The 17,199-nt window shown below is 36.8% G+C and overlaps 1 protein-coding gene across 5 annotated transcripts in view; it reads right to left on the bottom strand.

Moving 5' to 3' along the window:
- Window positions 1-17,199, bottom strand: part of KAT6B (lysine acetyltransferase 6B) — a 189,443-nt gene that overhangs the window by 40,732 nt on the left and 131,512 nt on the right. For 3 of the 5 annotated variants that reach the window (XM_049645248.1, XM_049645247.1, XM_049645250.1), the window contains 8 exons: window positions 15,883-15,998; window positions 15,553-15,634; window positions 12,999-13,131; window positions 9,321-10,252; window positions 8,180-8,301; window positions 6,462-6,577; window positions 4,532-4,673; window positions 1,300-1,461 (listed from right to left, as the gene is read on the bottom strand). In XM_049645248.1, the coding sequence (XP_049501205.1) occupies window positions 1,300-1,461; window positions 4,532-4,673; window positions 6,462-6,577; window positions 8,180-8,301; window positions 9,321-10,252; window positions 12,999-13,131; window positions 15,553-15,634; window positions 15,883-15,998 (1,805 nt within the window). The remainder of the gene's footprint in view (window positions 1-1,299; window positions 1,462-4,531; window positions 4,674-6,461; window positions 6,578-8,179; window positions 8,302-9,320; window positions 10,253-12,998; window positions 13,132-15,552; window positions 15,635-15,882; window positions 15,999-17,199) is intronic. The other 2 variants (XM_049645249.1, XM_049645251.1) reach the window with 2 other exon arrangements.

Genomic DNA, 17,199 nt, shown 5'->3' with positions numbered 1-17,199 from the left:
TCTACACCCCATGTGGGGCTTGAATGTAAACCCCAAGACCAAGAGTCACATGTTCCACTGACTGAGGCAGCCAGGCACCCCATGACCACTATTCTTTTTGAGTGATTGGAGAAAACGATTTTTATAAACCTATACAAAGGTAAGATATTTTACACATTATATAAGCAGATTTCCTATTTATTGTTTTATCTTGTGTTAATGCTCTGTCATCTTTTGAATCTGTTATGTGCAAATTAACTTTGTCTTTTTTGTTGTTTTGGAGCTTTACCAAATGTGTGGATTAAAATACTGAGGCTATTTCTCATGAATGCTGTCACTCATTCACAGTTTCATTTACGACTTCTGGATTGAATCTCAAATTTAGAAGAATTGCAGTTTGTAAAGGACCTTCATATATATTCTATCTTTTGATATTCCATGAAAATGACACTTCCGTAAAGCATTCCATTTACATTATGTAAGATTCATTAAAATTCATTTATTACTCAACATGCAAAAATGTATCATAAAATAAATAAAATACAGGGTTCAGATCATTTACCGTGTGCATAGAAATCTTATAATTTACCACCCTGGCACATTAAACTATCTTGTAGGTGCCTAAGAAAAGTTAAGCTTATTACCTGACTCAGTTTTTCCTTATTGCCTATGAGTTATTTTCAGAAGCCTTTGAACAGAGGAATGTGAGTAAAAAAGACAAACTGTAACCACTCAATATGTCAAGGGCTTCCCTGTATTAACAGCTGGAGATACTCAGGCTTTCTCAAGGCGAGGCTGCTTTAGATCTTAAAACAATAGCATAGAGTGTAAAAGACAAATGAGTAAACCCAGTCATTATATCACCTTGACTGTCCAAATGCCAACGTTCCAACTCACTGCGATACTGATGACCACAGAGGGAATACAGTGAGGAGAAATGAGAACCATCTCTTAAATGCTACACTACTCTGAAACCTTCAGGTTGACACCACTTAGGGAGGGAAAGGAAAATAAGCTTAACATTAAAAAAAAAAAAAAAAAAATCAAAGATGCTAGGTGGTCTGCAAGGCAGCAATTATAACATTACATGGTTGCTGACAGTCAAGACAGCAGCAAACTGTGCTGAGGTCCTCTACACACTTTCTAGGCACAACTTTTACTGTTTGTTTGTCTTAATAAGCTCTGAACAAGAACCCGAGCTTTGCAGAATGTGTCACTTATTCAAATTATAGTCATAAAAAAAGGCCTTGTTCAAAGAACTGGGCTCTCCCAAAAACATTTTGAATACGAAAATGAAGGTCATACTGGCTCTTGTTTTACCTTAGAGAAGTATCCAACCAGATGACAGCCCTTTTCATCATTTTTTGTAAGGACATAAAAAAGGAATGGCTCGACATCATAATACAACGTTTTGTGGTCCAGGAAGAGCTTGGCTAACAAGCAAAGGTTTTGGCAATAAATTTTGCTCATATTCCCATCAACCTAGCAAAGAGAAACAGACAACATTATTTAACATAAAAATATTGCTCAATATAAAATCATTTTTATATGATATTTGGGAAAGTATATAATTTTATTTCCAAATCCCAAACTGAGAGATTAAAATACTCCATTAAGCACATATAAAGTCAACCAGAAAACAGCTGTCACTTGGCAAATAAAAATTCCATTTTTTCTCTTAAATTAGGGTGAATTTAAGTTAGCTTTAATTTAATTTAAGTTAGCTTAAATTTCTCTTTAAGCTACCTGAAGAGAGCCAAAAGCACCAGTGAAAGAGTCATTTTTAACTGTAATGTATTGCAAGTAAAAAATGATCAGGCATGTCTTCTCTGTTTGAAAGAAGTAAATCTGAATTAAAGAAATGTCAACACATCAAAATACTGCTCAAGGAAGTTAAACTTTACATTGTTTTCAAAAGGACTTCATGTAAAAATGAAATAAATGAACAGTATTATTCTGATTCCTCAGAAGTGTAGATTAGCAAAAGAGGATTCCATTTTGGTTTTATCCCAAGCATCATTTTAAATATAATTGGAAGAGATCAAATTTCTATGTTGGGAATACTTACTGAGAAAGTGAGATGAATTTCAACCTACAATAAGTACCATGATTACAGTCTACTTGTCTTCAAAATAAAAGAATCAAGCTGTGATACTGATAGTTATAGACAGGAGGCTAGGCACAGATGCCAATTTCTTTGATCAAATGTAGTTACATGTTGAAAACCAAAAGCACAGCAGATTCAAGAATTTCCCTAGCACTATTCTTAGGGGAAATGGATATTTGCTAACCAGAGCTCTGTAACAATGAACTTGACCATTCTCCAGTCTCCTGTGGACCATACAGGTTCTCATATTGCACAAATTATTTTTAGACTTCATATAACTATTTCCCTTGGATGAAACCTAGGTCCCACACATAGCAACATAATCAAATATGGGCAACAGATACAGAGGATACAATTCTCTCTTTAATTAAAGGAAGTTTTTATGTATTTGAGAGTATGGTCCTTTTGGAAATGATAGGACATTACAAAAAGGAAAGACAGAGATGTATGTGTCCATGAAGCAGAAAAACAGAGAGAGGACGATGCTGAAGCAAATTCTTATCAGCTGTGTAAGGTCTAATATCCATGCTTTAAAGAGGGATAAAGACAAGAAAATAGGAATTTATGATTACTCTTCATTTATTTTATAAGTTACTTAGGAAACTGCTAAGAGAAAAGTTTCCTACATGCTGTTCTCTAAGTATTAACTCGGATTCTAGACTAGGGATCTTGGCACAGATAATCCAATTCCTTCAAATATTTTTATGTATAAATGTATAAATTTTACTAATTGGCTTTTCATTTTTCCCCTCTCATCTTGGCTAGGGTTCAAAAGCACCTGCCCTGAAATAGCAGACCATTCTTAACAGCCTAACGAGACTGGAAGACTCTCCTAGGATTTATGAGAGCTTCAACCCCACAAGCAGATTCATACTAATTTACTTAACAGTTACTTAAAATGAACATAGCTCTGTTGACTCAATTAGGTGGGGCTGACTAAGTAGCATCCCAAGACTACGCAACTTGCATTCAGATCTCCCTCTAGCCCAGGGGTCCTCAATGGGAGTGATTTTGACTCCCAAGGGACAGTGGCTATGTCTGGAGGAAATTTTGCTTGTTACAACTGGAAGCAATGTGCTGCTACTGGCATTTAGTATAGAGGCCAGGGATGCTACTAAACACCCAACAATGCACAGGGTGCCCCTACATCAAAGAATTATTTAGGCTGAAAAGTGTATTGTGCCCAGGCTGAGAAACCCTCTGCCTACCCTTTATTAAGAACTACTATATTATTAAATCTTCCCAGCAACAATACCCTTCCTTCCTTTAGGCTTATCAAAAGAGCCTGATATAACAAGGAAGAGGGTCTTTAAAAAACGCTAAGGTGCAGCTCGAGTTACTGTGTTCTCTGATCAGCCTTTGGAACAAGTAGTGGGCCCTGTCTTGTCTGCGAGAGGTAGTTTAGACAATAAGAGAAACCTATGTGTGACTCTTCCCAATATTAAATATATGCAAGACATTACAGACCAGAACTAAAGTGAAATGTGGGGCAGGATAATAAATTTCAGTCGGAACAACTCAAAAATAGAGAAACCTAAGGAAAAAGTGTATTTCAGAGAAAAAAAAGACATCACGTCTATGTAAGGAAGGCTTGTTCTGAGCACCCATGCATGAAAACAATGCACCAAGATGGGTAACAGAAGAAAATAAGACAGGGCAATGGAAGTGCTCAACTGGAGTAACGAGAATAAAGGAGAGAATTAAGGATCCCCGAGAACAGGTAATAACACAAAAGAGAGGCATGGTCTCCTCAAGGCACAAGTGACACAGCTCAACTGGATCCTTGAAACTGACAACAGAACATGATTAAACAATGAAACGGTATACAGGCAAAGACCTTTGCTACTAAATCAATTGTGAAAACACAAAATGTCTTTAAGAACCCACAATGACAGACACGTGGCCACAAGGGGTTCCTGTGAACAGCAGATTTCTCCAGGGGTGGCCATCTCTCCAGATGAGGGGGGCAGTCCCAACATCTGCTGGGGTCTCACCAAAAGGATTATCCACTCTGCCAAGAAATGGATGGAAACACAGGTGGTTGTGTACTGAGGAGATATGTACAGCTGCTCAATTCCCTGGAAGAGTGAGCACCTGCCAGACATTGGCTGGAGCTGCTGAACAAAGCTAATTTCTCCTGCCAAAGAAAGTAGAATTTACAAAGAGCTGAGAAGATCATAAATTCACTGGTGAATATATCTGGTGCAGACAGGGATTTGGGAGAAGACAAAAAAGTTAATGTGATGAAGTAGGAATTCATCATCAATCTAAATGGTTGCTCAATATGGTTAAACATTCCAAAACATGGAGATATTTTACAGAGCAGTCTGAATTTGAATGCTGAAATCGAATATACTGTGTACCTTCTAGAAACAAATCAGTACATAATCAACAACTGTAAGTACTAGGTATCACAAGCTGAGTTTTTTATTTACACATGCTTACCTCAAATACTGAAAGGTCTTTCCTTCGGTAAATTTCATTTGCTGGAGGATGAAACCATCCACATTTCTTTGAGTGTCTTAACAAAATATTTTTACTTTTCATATATTTAAGACAGAATTCACACAGGTAAAGCTTTGGTAATCTGTTAAAATTTTAAAATCAAAGAATCTATCAGGTTGATTATACTGTTCAGGGAAAAAAATATTAAACATCGTTCAATTTTCTCCAAATCATAATAAGACTCTACAACAGTATTTGAAAGAAATCGTTTCAAAAGAAGAAAAAAAAAAGAAAGCCAGTAGTAAAGAGAATGTACAAACCTTACATTTTTTTTCAGTAAAATAATATTTGCTGCCATTATTTTGTGAACAAATAATTTGTTTCCTTAGAAATGTCATACAAACAGACAGGTTTTTAGACTTGGAACCACTACTCGGAAAAGTGACAATAAAGATGGCCTCTTGTCAGATAACCATGCACATTTTTCAAATTTCAGATTTCATGTCATAGTTTCAACAGTATATATGGTCAGTGGTGTAACTGTAATAGTCTTTTACCCGGAGGAAAGTGAATTCATTATTTTAAAAAATGATTTATAAGGCAGAGAAGTCCTGGAATTTAATTGTTAAAATTTCCATTTATGGATATAGTTATTATCATAAATATATATGACAATAAATGTAGAAAAATCAAAAAGATTTTAGTTTCTACCAATTCCACTGACTCTGAATAACATTACACAGATTTCTCACCCATGATGACTTTTTCTCCACCTTTAAAATTGTAACATTTTTAATGTGTGCCCGATCACATTTAAACACATTGCTAGTATTGTAAGAAAATGTTTAGAAGCACTTTCTAGGTCTTTGGGGTATAGGAAAGGATAGAATGATTTGGGGGAAAATTAGCTACAGACTCAGATAATAGTAACTTCAAATCTTGGAGTTATATACAAATTTTACTCAAAGCTCTCAGAACATATGACTTATGATTATCCATAGAAACTAAAGCTCCTAAGTATTTTTTAAAAAAATTGTTCAAGAACACCTAGGCAAGTGATATAAGCTGGAAAGAGAAACCAAGACTCCTGAATCTTACTCTGCCACTGAACTTCTAAAAACACCCTCCTCATTTTCTCTAGTAGATGACGGGTTAGCCACCCATCAGGTAGAGAAAAGGACAAGATCTATTCTAGAAGAAAAGCAAGTTTGAGATTACCAGAAACTTTGCAGGCTAAAACATTTGATACTATTAAAGTGTATCCTGATGTATCAGAAGGAAGAAATCTGTTCACAAGATACCCACTTTTAGATATATTAGTTCAAGACAATTTCACAGCTAATCTTAAATCAAGACAAAAGAAGACTCTAATATCACTATTTTCTCTTCATTTTTAACAAGTTAGTCACAAATAGTTCTAAAAGATCTGGGGAAAGGTCTCTTAAGGCTACCCACGACCACCTACTTTCTTTGATTTTTCATTCTTCTGCTACATTTCTGTAAAAAACTTGAAAACAAAATGTCAGAAATCAGAGAGAAAACTAACAAGCCTAATTAGGAAAATGAAAAGGGCAACTGAGAAGAAACTACCAAGTATTTTACAATGGCTAGGTTTTTTCCTCCTTATTTGGTTTCAAACACAAAGAACAGTTGTCCAATTAACCAGAGAGAAAGCATGGTCTTAAAAGCTAAAAGGAAAAATTTACAATGCCTGTGTAACAAAGGAGTGGAAGGAGTTTACATAGAACAGTGAATACTAGTATAAAACGATGCTGGCACAAAGTAATAGTCTTGGACTTGGAAGCACTTGGATTCGACGATCTAAATTTATGTCCTAAAAAAATCATCTAATTCTTGCTTTAGAACTGAGTATTCCCATTCCTCACATACATGACATTAAAGTTATAGACCTTCCAGGATATTCCATTACCTTGCATATTCCTGTGGGTAAGGCGAGGAGTACCAGGTTTGGATTTCATATTTCCCGAATTCTATTACAGAAGGGTACCGGCCACAGTCTTCCACCCCACTTTCACACTCTATTTTCTGTCAGAGAAAAAGAAAAGGAAGGAAATAAAATACATGTATTAGAAGAGAATTTATTCACTTACATTTTGGTTCTTTCACTAGTGGATATGAAAACCTATCAAGAACAGAACACTAATTTTAATTGTGAATTTTCAGGTTGTTGAAAACACATCATAGGGCCTTGTAAAATAATAAATTCAGTGTAAGATTCATATACAAACAAACTAATACCCTAAGAAACAGTATTACCAAGACAGGAAATGAGTACAAAGGTAAATACATAAAAATGTCTATTGAACTGAATTTCATGATCTGGTACAATGTATTATAACTGAGTAAATTATAAGATGACATGGCTGTTACACACTCTTACAGTTCCTCCATGAGCACTGTTCCTCCATGAACTACCAGTGATCCCAAAATTGTGAAATCACAATCCTAAGATTGTGAAAGTCTGCATTTTAATATCCATCTCCTTTACTCCCCTCACTCCAAGCACGAGGTTAAGAACTTTGCCTTCCTGATTCACTGTGTTATTCCCAGTGTCTAGCACAGTGCCTGATACAGACAAGAAATGTTCTTGAATGAAATGCCGGTGTTACTGTGTTGGAAAGAAAGGAAGGGCTTAAATGTTTACATGATTCAGATAATGGTCTGTTGTTGTTCATCATGTCTACCTATGAATGCCAGAAGTAGGCTGGAAATTTGATAATATTTAAGGACTTCACATCTCAAAGACTGGGAGAATTTTTGACATTTATCCTAGCCAAATGAAAACAATTACAAAGCATACTGAAGGAGCAGAATGAGGAATGGAAGTATCCAATAGCCCCTTAAATAAGAAACCATCAGAAGTATTTAGCCCAAGTGGCTGCTACGAAAAATAAAGCTTAAGAGACTACTGCTATCCCCCTCCCCCCAGAAAAAAGAAAGTGAGGTGGGTTAGGTAGGATAGGGAGTCGCTCTGTGAATAGTTTGCCAAAGAAACTAAATGTGGTCTACTGACATAAAAAATTCATACTTCATTATAAATCTGTTTTTGGGAAGTCCCAAAGCCTTACCTTTCAATGTTTTGGTGACAATAAACTAACTAGAGTTACTCTTTTAAGTGGGAACATTTAAATAAATTACTGGACAATGAAACTAAAAGTGATTATAGCTGATCATGCAACAAAATATTGCCTTAATCAATGCCAAAGTGTTAAAATTACAAGACATTTTTCATATGGCTGACCATCTGTGTTGGAAGATGGACTGGTAAATTTAAACGTGATGTTCTTCTTTTTAACCATTTAAAACTATTTTCTAAATTTCAGCAAAAATAATCAGAAATCTAGTCCTTCACACCTAGAAGCACCTTCCCAAATCTGCCTCAGCTGCTGTTACCTTTTGTGAGACCAGCTGAGCCCTTATCAACTTTTGAGAGTACAGAAAAGTCTACAGAGCCACTGCTTTTGAACCTATATCTTCTTCCACAAAAACCATCATGATAACAGTTAAAGGACCACAAAGGATTTTGAGGGGGATTTTCTATCAAATCAAAGCAGTAATTTCATAATGGTCATCTATGTAAAACTCACATATTATCCTTGTTGCTATAATGTGGTATCCTGGCCTTACCTCCCAAGAAAGTTCCTGGGCCTGCTTAAAAACATCCAAGTCCTCTTCAGTAACAGTATCCTTGTTTCCAAGCACATTTATATCTGTACTTTCTTGTTTGATGCTTATTTTGATTTCAGTATCTGTCATGTAAAACCAGCAGAAAGCGTATTCACTGACTTGAATCATGAATAACCACCATATATTACCAAAATGGCACCAAATTAGCATAGCGGGCAAATAGGGATTGTTTTTAAGCTTTAGAAGCTTTCATATCCAAGCACTGCTCAAAGATCCAGCAGTGCCCTTTCCCTGCTGGACCCAAATTTTTATCTGAATTACCACTGTCATCTGTTTATAGTTTCAATAAATAAATGAGGGAAAGTAAAAGTAACACAAAGCAAAATCATATTTTTCAACTGAGATCAGAAATTACATCAATGTCTCATTATAGAATTCCCATTACCCCTTTTGAGATTAAAAAAAAAAAATATATCAACCACGTTGTCGAAATGACACATTTTTGTTTTTTGTTTTATAAAGGGTAGCAAATGTAACGGGCCAATTTGTTCAAGGAAATCATGAAATCAGTTTTCTCCCTACTGTGACTACACACACAGACACACTCTCACCCAAAAGCACACTTCATAGGATCACAGATCAGGCGTTGTTGAGAAGGAAGCAGGATGAACTTTGTCATGAGAAAGCAATGGAGCAGAGGGAGCTGAAATGAGCAGCTGAACCCACCCCACCCCCCCACCCCCCTGCCGTGGGAAGCGCTGACAGCGTGTGCAGGCAGCGCTGGGGCTGAGGAGGTGGGCATAGCAAAGTACGTGGCAGAAGCATGACAGTGGCTACTCATGCGGGACTACAAAGCCATAAGCAACACTATGAAGGCATCTGGGGGTCCTAGTGTCACTACAGATGGAAATAAATAATAAAAGGTGGGAGAGTATTAGTTGGAAAAAAACCAAGATTTTGGAGGTTTAGTCAGCATTAGAAAAAGGTCAAAGTTTCACTGCTTCTGTATGAAAGTGAAGTGAGAACAAGAGAAATAGCTAAGACCTATGTGACAAATAGGAATTGATTGATTTATTGTTTTCGGGGTTGGGGAGAAAGGGACGGGACGCAGGTTTGGTTGGAGCTTTGACCTTTTGCTTACCATCATCCTGATCAGGTTTAATCCTTCCGTCTGTCAAGCTCCCCTTCCCTGGTGAGGGGGTCCCCATCTGAGGGGTCACTTTATATTTTAATCTGCCTAGCATCCTGTGCTTTTTAAGGAAAGTTGTTCGCTTGAAGTGAGCAATTGCTTTAAAAATACGTCCTCTAGCCATCCCCCAGCTAGAGGAGGAGGAGTGAGCAAGAAACCTACTTCTAATATCTCGTTTTCCAAAGAAATGGGCTTTAGATTTTGCCGTGGAAGATAATTCAGATTTACGACGCATACGTTTGGGTGGTGCATAACTTGGGTGTCCCTTTTTTCGAGACTGTCCCTGAGTGGTATAGATATGAGAAAGTCCATCAAAGAGTGCCTTCAGCTGGCTGTTATTAGTAAGACTGCTAAAGGAGGGCACACTGGACTGGCTGGAAGAACTCTGGGGAGAGGTAGAAGAGGCGGAAGTGCTGGACTTTTGTGAACTGGGGCTCTGACCGGAGATGGGGGTTGGGGGTGGAAGTGAAGAAGGTGGAGGTTTTAGCTTTTGTGTGGTACCTGTAGCCAACACATGAGAAGTGCATGACTGTTTCTGAGAGACCTTTTTCCTTGGACGGTAGTGCTTTGAAAAGTCTATTATTTCACCTCGTGATCTGCGACCATCAGGTGATGGTGTAAAAAACTTAGTAAGGCCATCAATGAGCCCTTTGGTTTTCTTGTTAACTTTAAGTGTAGAGGCAGAAATGTAGGTGGAGGTGGTGGTGATTTTGGTGGTGGCACCAGGCCGAGTGAGGTCTGTAACAGCCAATCTGCTGCTTGAGTCCTTCCCAGATGCAGCATGACCAGATGAAGGTGTGGTACAGACTTTAGTCTTTTGACCCCTACCAGGTGACCCCCTTCCTGTGAATGCATTCATGGATCCTTCATCACTGGTTACAGACCTAGGCAAAAATTTAGAGAATAGTATCAGCATTTAATAATAGAATTATAAAGGTATCGAAAACAAATTTATAGCAACTAGATGCATTCATTGTGCTTAAACTTAAGAAGCTGGACTGCAACCCTAAGAACTATTTTTGTGTGTGTGCCTCCACCGAGATGTTTGTAGAAACAAGTAGCAGCCACCACATTTGCATGTCATGATTCTCCCAGGACCCATCCAAGAGGCACTGGAAGAAGCCATGTGGACCCAAGGGCAATAGGAGTAAGAAAAGTTCTGAAGAGACTAAAATAACACAAATGCCTTCATTATACTTAAATAAAAAAGTTACCCCTTGTGTAGTCACAAATAATTATGGTTTCCTACGTCTTTTAATAAGTCGTATTATCTAGAAGTGAAAGAATAAGCTTATTTAATCAGAAGCAATTTTAACTCAATTGGAAAATTTATATATAAATAGAATTTGGGTAGGTCTATAAATTAGTAACTTTTTTTTTTTTTTAAGAAAATGTTAAAGAAAGCTTCTTCCTCTGGGCAGTTTATGCTTAGGATGATAACATAACCAATAATACTCTCTAAGTAGAGGAGACGATTAATTACAGCATAAAATATTGCTGAGAAAAGGACAACAATAGCAAAAACTGAAGAAATGATTAAAGAAAAGCTACAGCGGGTCAGACATGGCATGGAAAGTCTGGTGAAGAAGCAGCACATTTACCATGGTAATTATCAGATACTTGGCATCAGAATCTCTGTACGCTATTTCAGTTCATTTGACGCTGGTTCTGCCATACAGCTGTGTGGTCAACATGGACCAGAGGTCACTCCACTACCACAGCTGCTTAGAGGAACAGCAGCTGCCTGCCTTCACCTCAGGCTAGGGCTTGGAAAGCTACCCATTTTGCAGCAGAATTTTATACAATAGAAACATTTGCATGTGAATTATGGTAGTGCTGGGGCCCAAGAATGCACTTTCAAAATTATCAATTTAGCTGAAGGCTCATAATGAAGAAATGGAAGCCTGAAAATGATATGATATCAAATTATAAAAATATCTTAATTACAAACAGAAGAGCACATTTTAGTGGTCATCTTGCACATTAATGATGAATTTCAGCAGTCGGCTCAAGTGGATTCTGGTGCAGAACGACAGGGTGAGCCACCGGGCTCATCTGAGGCAGCTCTGCGGCCAGGAGCTTTGCCCGACACCATTGATAGAGCCAAATCGGGTTAACGCTGGAGATCTCACTGGAGATCTTGTGTCACAGGAAGGGTTACCAATAAACAGTCATCCAAGCTAAAATGTTTCACATTACAATACCGCATTTGGACTGTATCTGGAATCGATTGCCCAGAAAGGATAATATGCTTATAAAGCATGTAAAAAGGAAAACTCCCTAGACTGTCTTAAAAATTCCTAAGCTCAAAGGACAATTTTGGACAAACAAAAAGTTAGGACTGGTGCCAGATGCAATTTTCAGCTGTGTCCTTTGTTTAGAAAGTTTATATCCTAATTTGGTTTTTTTAATTGGGCCCTAAGGATACAGTCCCATTTTGAGAACAATGCTTACACAGGATGAATGCAAAAACATATAAATTCTACTTCAAATGATGCTAATATGAAAGATTTTATTCATAAATGTTTCATGTGTGCCTCTAGAAATTAACAAAAATTCCATTTAAATATGTCCACCAGTTAAAAGGGCTTTCACAGAAAACTCTATTCATTGTTCTATTTCTCCTCTGGGAGACAGAGGTGCAGGAGAATATTGTTTTTCTGAGAGCAGGTAAGGTAGTGAAGTGCTTCAGATCAAATTAGGGGGAAGAGTAACAAGTAAGATAACTGGTGTTTGCTCACAGTGTGTGCAGAGCATCTATTCATTTCTACATCACAATGACCCTTTCACTAAAGCCTAAAGAGACTGGAGAAGGTCTTATTGATAGAACTACTTCAGATATGCAACTCTGCTGATTTCATTTATTAACACCTTATTTGATGTTGAAAGCCAATTCTATATTCGAAGGTTAAAAAAACACATCCACTTCTCCCCTTATCTTTTCTCTACTTCTCTAAGTAACTCTGGTTGAATGTTCCACTGGGCTTTAATGGCAACTACATGGCAACAGGTTAGTAGATTATCATAGTAGATGTGCAGGCCACTGCGAACATATTATTTCATCTGTATATCTGAACACATGTGCACATACTGAATGGTTCTAACTCTTTGTGTGCAAACACGAGGAGAGTCATTTATAGGTTTCTTGGAAACTCCTATTTCATACAAGGGATCTTAAATGTTGTAATACTAAATTAGCACCAGAAAAGAGAAGTCGTGTTTCTAAAATGCTATCTGGAGTGACAAGAGATTCACTATAGATGTGAACAAATCCCTCTCTTGTTTTAAAATCCCCACAAAAATATTTATGTGATTAAGCTCTTCTAATGCTCAGCCAGTAATAAAGTAGGCAGAATGATTCTTTCCAATTCTTACATTCTGCTTCCATCTTGCTGCTTGAAAACTGTCACTTATCATCACAGATACTGCCAACAGAAGATCCCCAAATGCCAATTGTAATTAAAAATGTTATTTTCAAAAAATTTCCACAGCTATGCAAAAAGAGCACTATTCCTTGTCCCTTGAGTTTCTAAAACGATGCTAAAAAGATAATAGAATCTAAGGGGGTTACAATCGCCTGTATTTTAAAGCATAAGATAAAAGATTTCTTTTGATAAGATCTCAACCTACAACAATCGTTGCTTTAATTTATTTTTCGGTCGTCCAATGGGTTTTGCATATCGTCGTTTTATTTGTGCAGCTTTCTCATGAAGTAGTTTTCTTCCCTTTTTCTTTGGTCTGCAGACTTGGCAAATCCACATCCCTGAATTAATATATATATGAGAAAAGTATTTTAATGTTTCATTTTAGGAGAGATATTAAATATAAACTGCAGTGGAAATAAGCTGTCCAAGGATATATATGCCTGTATGCAGAACTTTACTCTAGAACGTAGATATTCCCTTTTGTCATTCTCCTCAGGAAGCCTTCATTAAAGGTCACTCCCCCCACCCCACTCCCCCCACCCCCGCCCCTGCCCCAACCAGGGTCAAGGTGGTGAGAACAGAGGGCTGTCCCTATCTCAGAACCCTTCTATGAGGCTTTCTGCAACATGTCACCAAACCTCCCTCCACCACATAAACACACATGAAAACCCGATCCTGCCGGATATTAGATATCTTTTGATTAGAGGGAGATGTTTTTAAGTTAATTGGTTTTTAGAATCTCTGGGAAAAAGGAATTTATTTTATTTCTTTCTGGAAATCTTCCACGCTTAAAAAAAAAAATCAGTATAAAATATAACTTTTAATTAAAACAAAATTTTTAAGGACTCTGAAGCTACAAGAATTAAAACTATACATCTGGTATAGAGAAACAGGTCACTGGATAAGAATTTTTATACCAAAACAACTGAAACCTATAGAAGTTTAGCCTATCAAAAAGGTCATATTTCAAGTCAGTGAGGAAAGGATGAAATGACTCAGTGAAGTGGTGACAGAACAAATAACCATCTATATGGAAGGAAAAGAATTATTTCTTATCCTTTATAAAAATAAATTCTAGGCAGATGAATATTATGACAAAATTAAATGTTACCAAGTACCAGGAAAAATATGTGGTTATTTATTTAATTTAAGCATGACTGGTGTTTAAGACTGAAGCCATAAAGAAAAAGATTCATGGACTGGACTATATAAAAATATAAAGAACTTCTACAAATCAGTAAGAAAAGGTTAAAACCCCAACAGAAAAATGATTAATGGGTAAAAACAAGCATTTTACAATGATATACAAATAGCTAATAATCAAACATAAAATATGTTCAATGTCATTACTTAAAAAAAGAATCAGACCTTTTTTCTATTGTATCAAAGTGGTACAAATTGTAAATAATACCACTGTATTTCATCAAGAATGAGACACTATGGACTATAAAATGCATCTGATTTTTTATAAAATGTGTCTCAGACTCAATGAAATAGAGTAATGGTAAGTGTCGGTTACAATACAGGGAAACAGATATTCTCACACATTGGTGGTCTGTCTGAAAACTAATAGAACCTTTCATGTACACAGCTTTTGATCCAGCAATTCCTCCCCTAGGAATTTATCTTAAGGAAATAATTGTGGATAGAAAAAATTGAAAACATTTGTAATATCCACCATTGGGGGTTAAGTAACTTATGATTTGTTTATACATGGTGTTGCAAAATCAAATATGTTCAGGAGCCACCCAACTGAAGCAAGCTGGAATTCAAGACAAGAGGGAGTAGTGAGATTGGGGCAACATGCATACTCCACCTAAAGGAAGCAAATTCAAAATTTTAAAAATATTGTATCAGCTCACCTGTAATGCCTTTAAAGAAGACTTCAAAATATATGTATATGTATATGTATATGTATATGTATATGTACCAACAAAGTATAACTGTGGCCCATAGTCAACAGGTTTGCTACCCCAGATCTATACTATGGAGTTCTATGCACTCATTAAAAACTGTGTTTAGGAGAACATTTAATGATGTCAGGATGTTAGAATCTTAGAAAGATGGAAAAAACAAAAGATTACAAAAACATGTATAAAATGTTCTGTTTCTTTTTAAAGGTGTGTAGCGAGCTGAGAGGGAATTCCTAATGGACTGTTCTTTTTATTTTGCTCTGCCACTCTGTATTTACTAAATCTTTCACAATAAAAATGAATAAATTTTGTAATATGGCAGTTATTTTTAATGTTTAATATATTATAAAATGATGAAAGGAGACTGAGACAGAGACAAAAGTCCATATTCCATATGGATATACCCATATAAAATAGTTCCGATGCTCATGTTCAAATTTTCAACTAATGGCCAAGAAAATGGGGGTAGCTCATTTCGTAGGAATTTGGAGACATCATTACAACCATTATGGAAAATAGGTGATTTCTCACCTCTGAGCATGGTACTGAATAACATGGAGAGTGTTCGAAACTTCTGACCTACCTAATCTAAATTGATCCTAATAAGGGAATGGTTCTGGGAAAGGAATGGTCTCTTTCTTACCCTTGTGCTTGAATTAGAGTCTTTATTACATTACCCATAAACTAAATGCTTTTACACTTCTCTGCTCACAACATGTGCCAAACCCACAAGTATAAGAAGGTGGAAGGGATGAAAAAGTGCTTAAGGAATCTGTATCCCTCTGAGCTGGACAAGGCTAATGAGTATGTAATAAAACACATTTTTACTATGTTTTAAAAGTTCACCTTTTGGCATTCTGGAAAGTGGGGGGTCACAGCACTCCATATGGAATCCTCTATCACAGGAGTCACAAAAAAGCATATTATCCTGTAAGATAACATATTAGAGAGTCGTTGAGACTGAAACCAACTAACTGTAAAAGGCCACAAATTCTCTTATTATCTGCTTAACAGTAATTAAATATAACGAAGGGGTACCATGATCCCTGCTGAAACTTGAAATCACGTGTATTTAAATCTTCAAATAGAAAATAGCAACTGTCTACAAGAATGACAAACCTTAACACTGAGAACTAGCAATTTACCTGGAGATGGACTACTGAAAGCCATACTTACTGCATTTTTGCCTTGGATTCTACATGCACTGCATGTCTTGCACTCGATGCACTGCCACCTTAAGGCCTTTACATTTGTTGTTAATTCAGGACAAAATTTCAAACAGGATGGGTGTCCTACAAGAATAAAAAGCAAATTGCTTCATGGGAATGGTGCTTTAGATTTTTTTAAACTCCCATTCCCTCATTGTTCATAGATAGTGATAATGCCAGTTAAAGACCTAAAGAACTGGAAAATACAAAAAGATCAGAGAATCCAAATGATACTTCCCTCTCTGCCTTTTTTCCCCTGTATGTAACTGAGTGATTATACAAATGATTCCTTAAGAGAAATTTGGCAAATTTATACCAGGTTCCAATCAAAAGTCTTGGAGAACTTGAAGATAACATGCTCAAATCATGTTCTCATTCCCGTGCCTTCTGTTAACCTCTTGCCCTGGCCCTCCTCATCAGCCACCAATGACCCAAAGTTTGCTGGTGTGCTGGATGGTGAGAGGAGTTACGGAAGTTCAAATAATTCCTGCTCTGTATACTGGAATCATAAAACTTAAAATGACAGCTAAGTAAAATGGGCAGCTTAATAATACAACTATAAATGCCAAAAAAAATAAAATAAAATAATAAACCAACAGTATACAGAGAATACCCCATTGCTGGGATATGGAAAGAAGATACTATTGCCATCTTGCCCCTGGTCCTTGAACTTAAATTCTGAAAGTAGAAGCAGAAATTGTGAATCTGAGAGTTAAGAAGTTGGAAGAGCCACGTCAAATGGAATATGCCAAGAAGAACACCCTCAGCAGGTTTCCCCCATTTTTCTGAGTGCTCACCTTTTCCACACAGTTTTGGGCACACTTTATCTAGCAGCACTCACTTCACAGAGCAAAACTCGAGACCCTAAGCAGCAACACCATTCGAGGAAGCCACCCAACCTACACTGAGTAATAGATTCCTCCAAAAGGCTTGGGAGTGTGAGCCTAGTCTCTTTGGAAGGCAGTTCAGTTTAAAATGTGATGGTCTTTTATCACATAAACCTGAGATCCCTAAACCTGATTTTATTTTTTCTAAATCTGGTCTTAAAATAGTAAGAACATTAGTAAATCCCATGTGAAAGAACTTATAACCAAGCTGCAAAAGAAACCTGAGGGTAATAAAAAAAGCAGATTCTGCAATTTCAAAACTGTTTTATAATTTCCTGACTTTGGCAGGCTCATTGTTTAAATATGTTTTTTGGGTTGCTGCCAAAAAGGTCCTCCTCCCTAAAGCTTAACAGGTGCTTCATAAAATTCCACCCACTAGGAGATTTGGCTTTTTGAAG

This window comes from Panthera uncia, chromosome D2 (assembly GCF_023721935.1).
Source record: "Panthera uncia isolate 11264 chromosome D2, Puncia_PCG_1.0, whole genome shotgun sequence".
NCBI lineage: Eukaryota > Metazoa > Chordata > Mammalia > Carnivora > Felidae > Panthera > Panthera uncia.
This window is presented reverse-complemented; position numbering and strand designations above follow the sequence as displayed.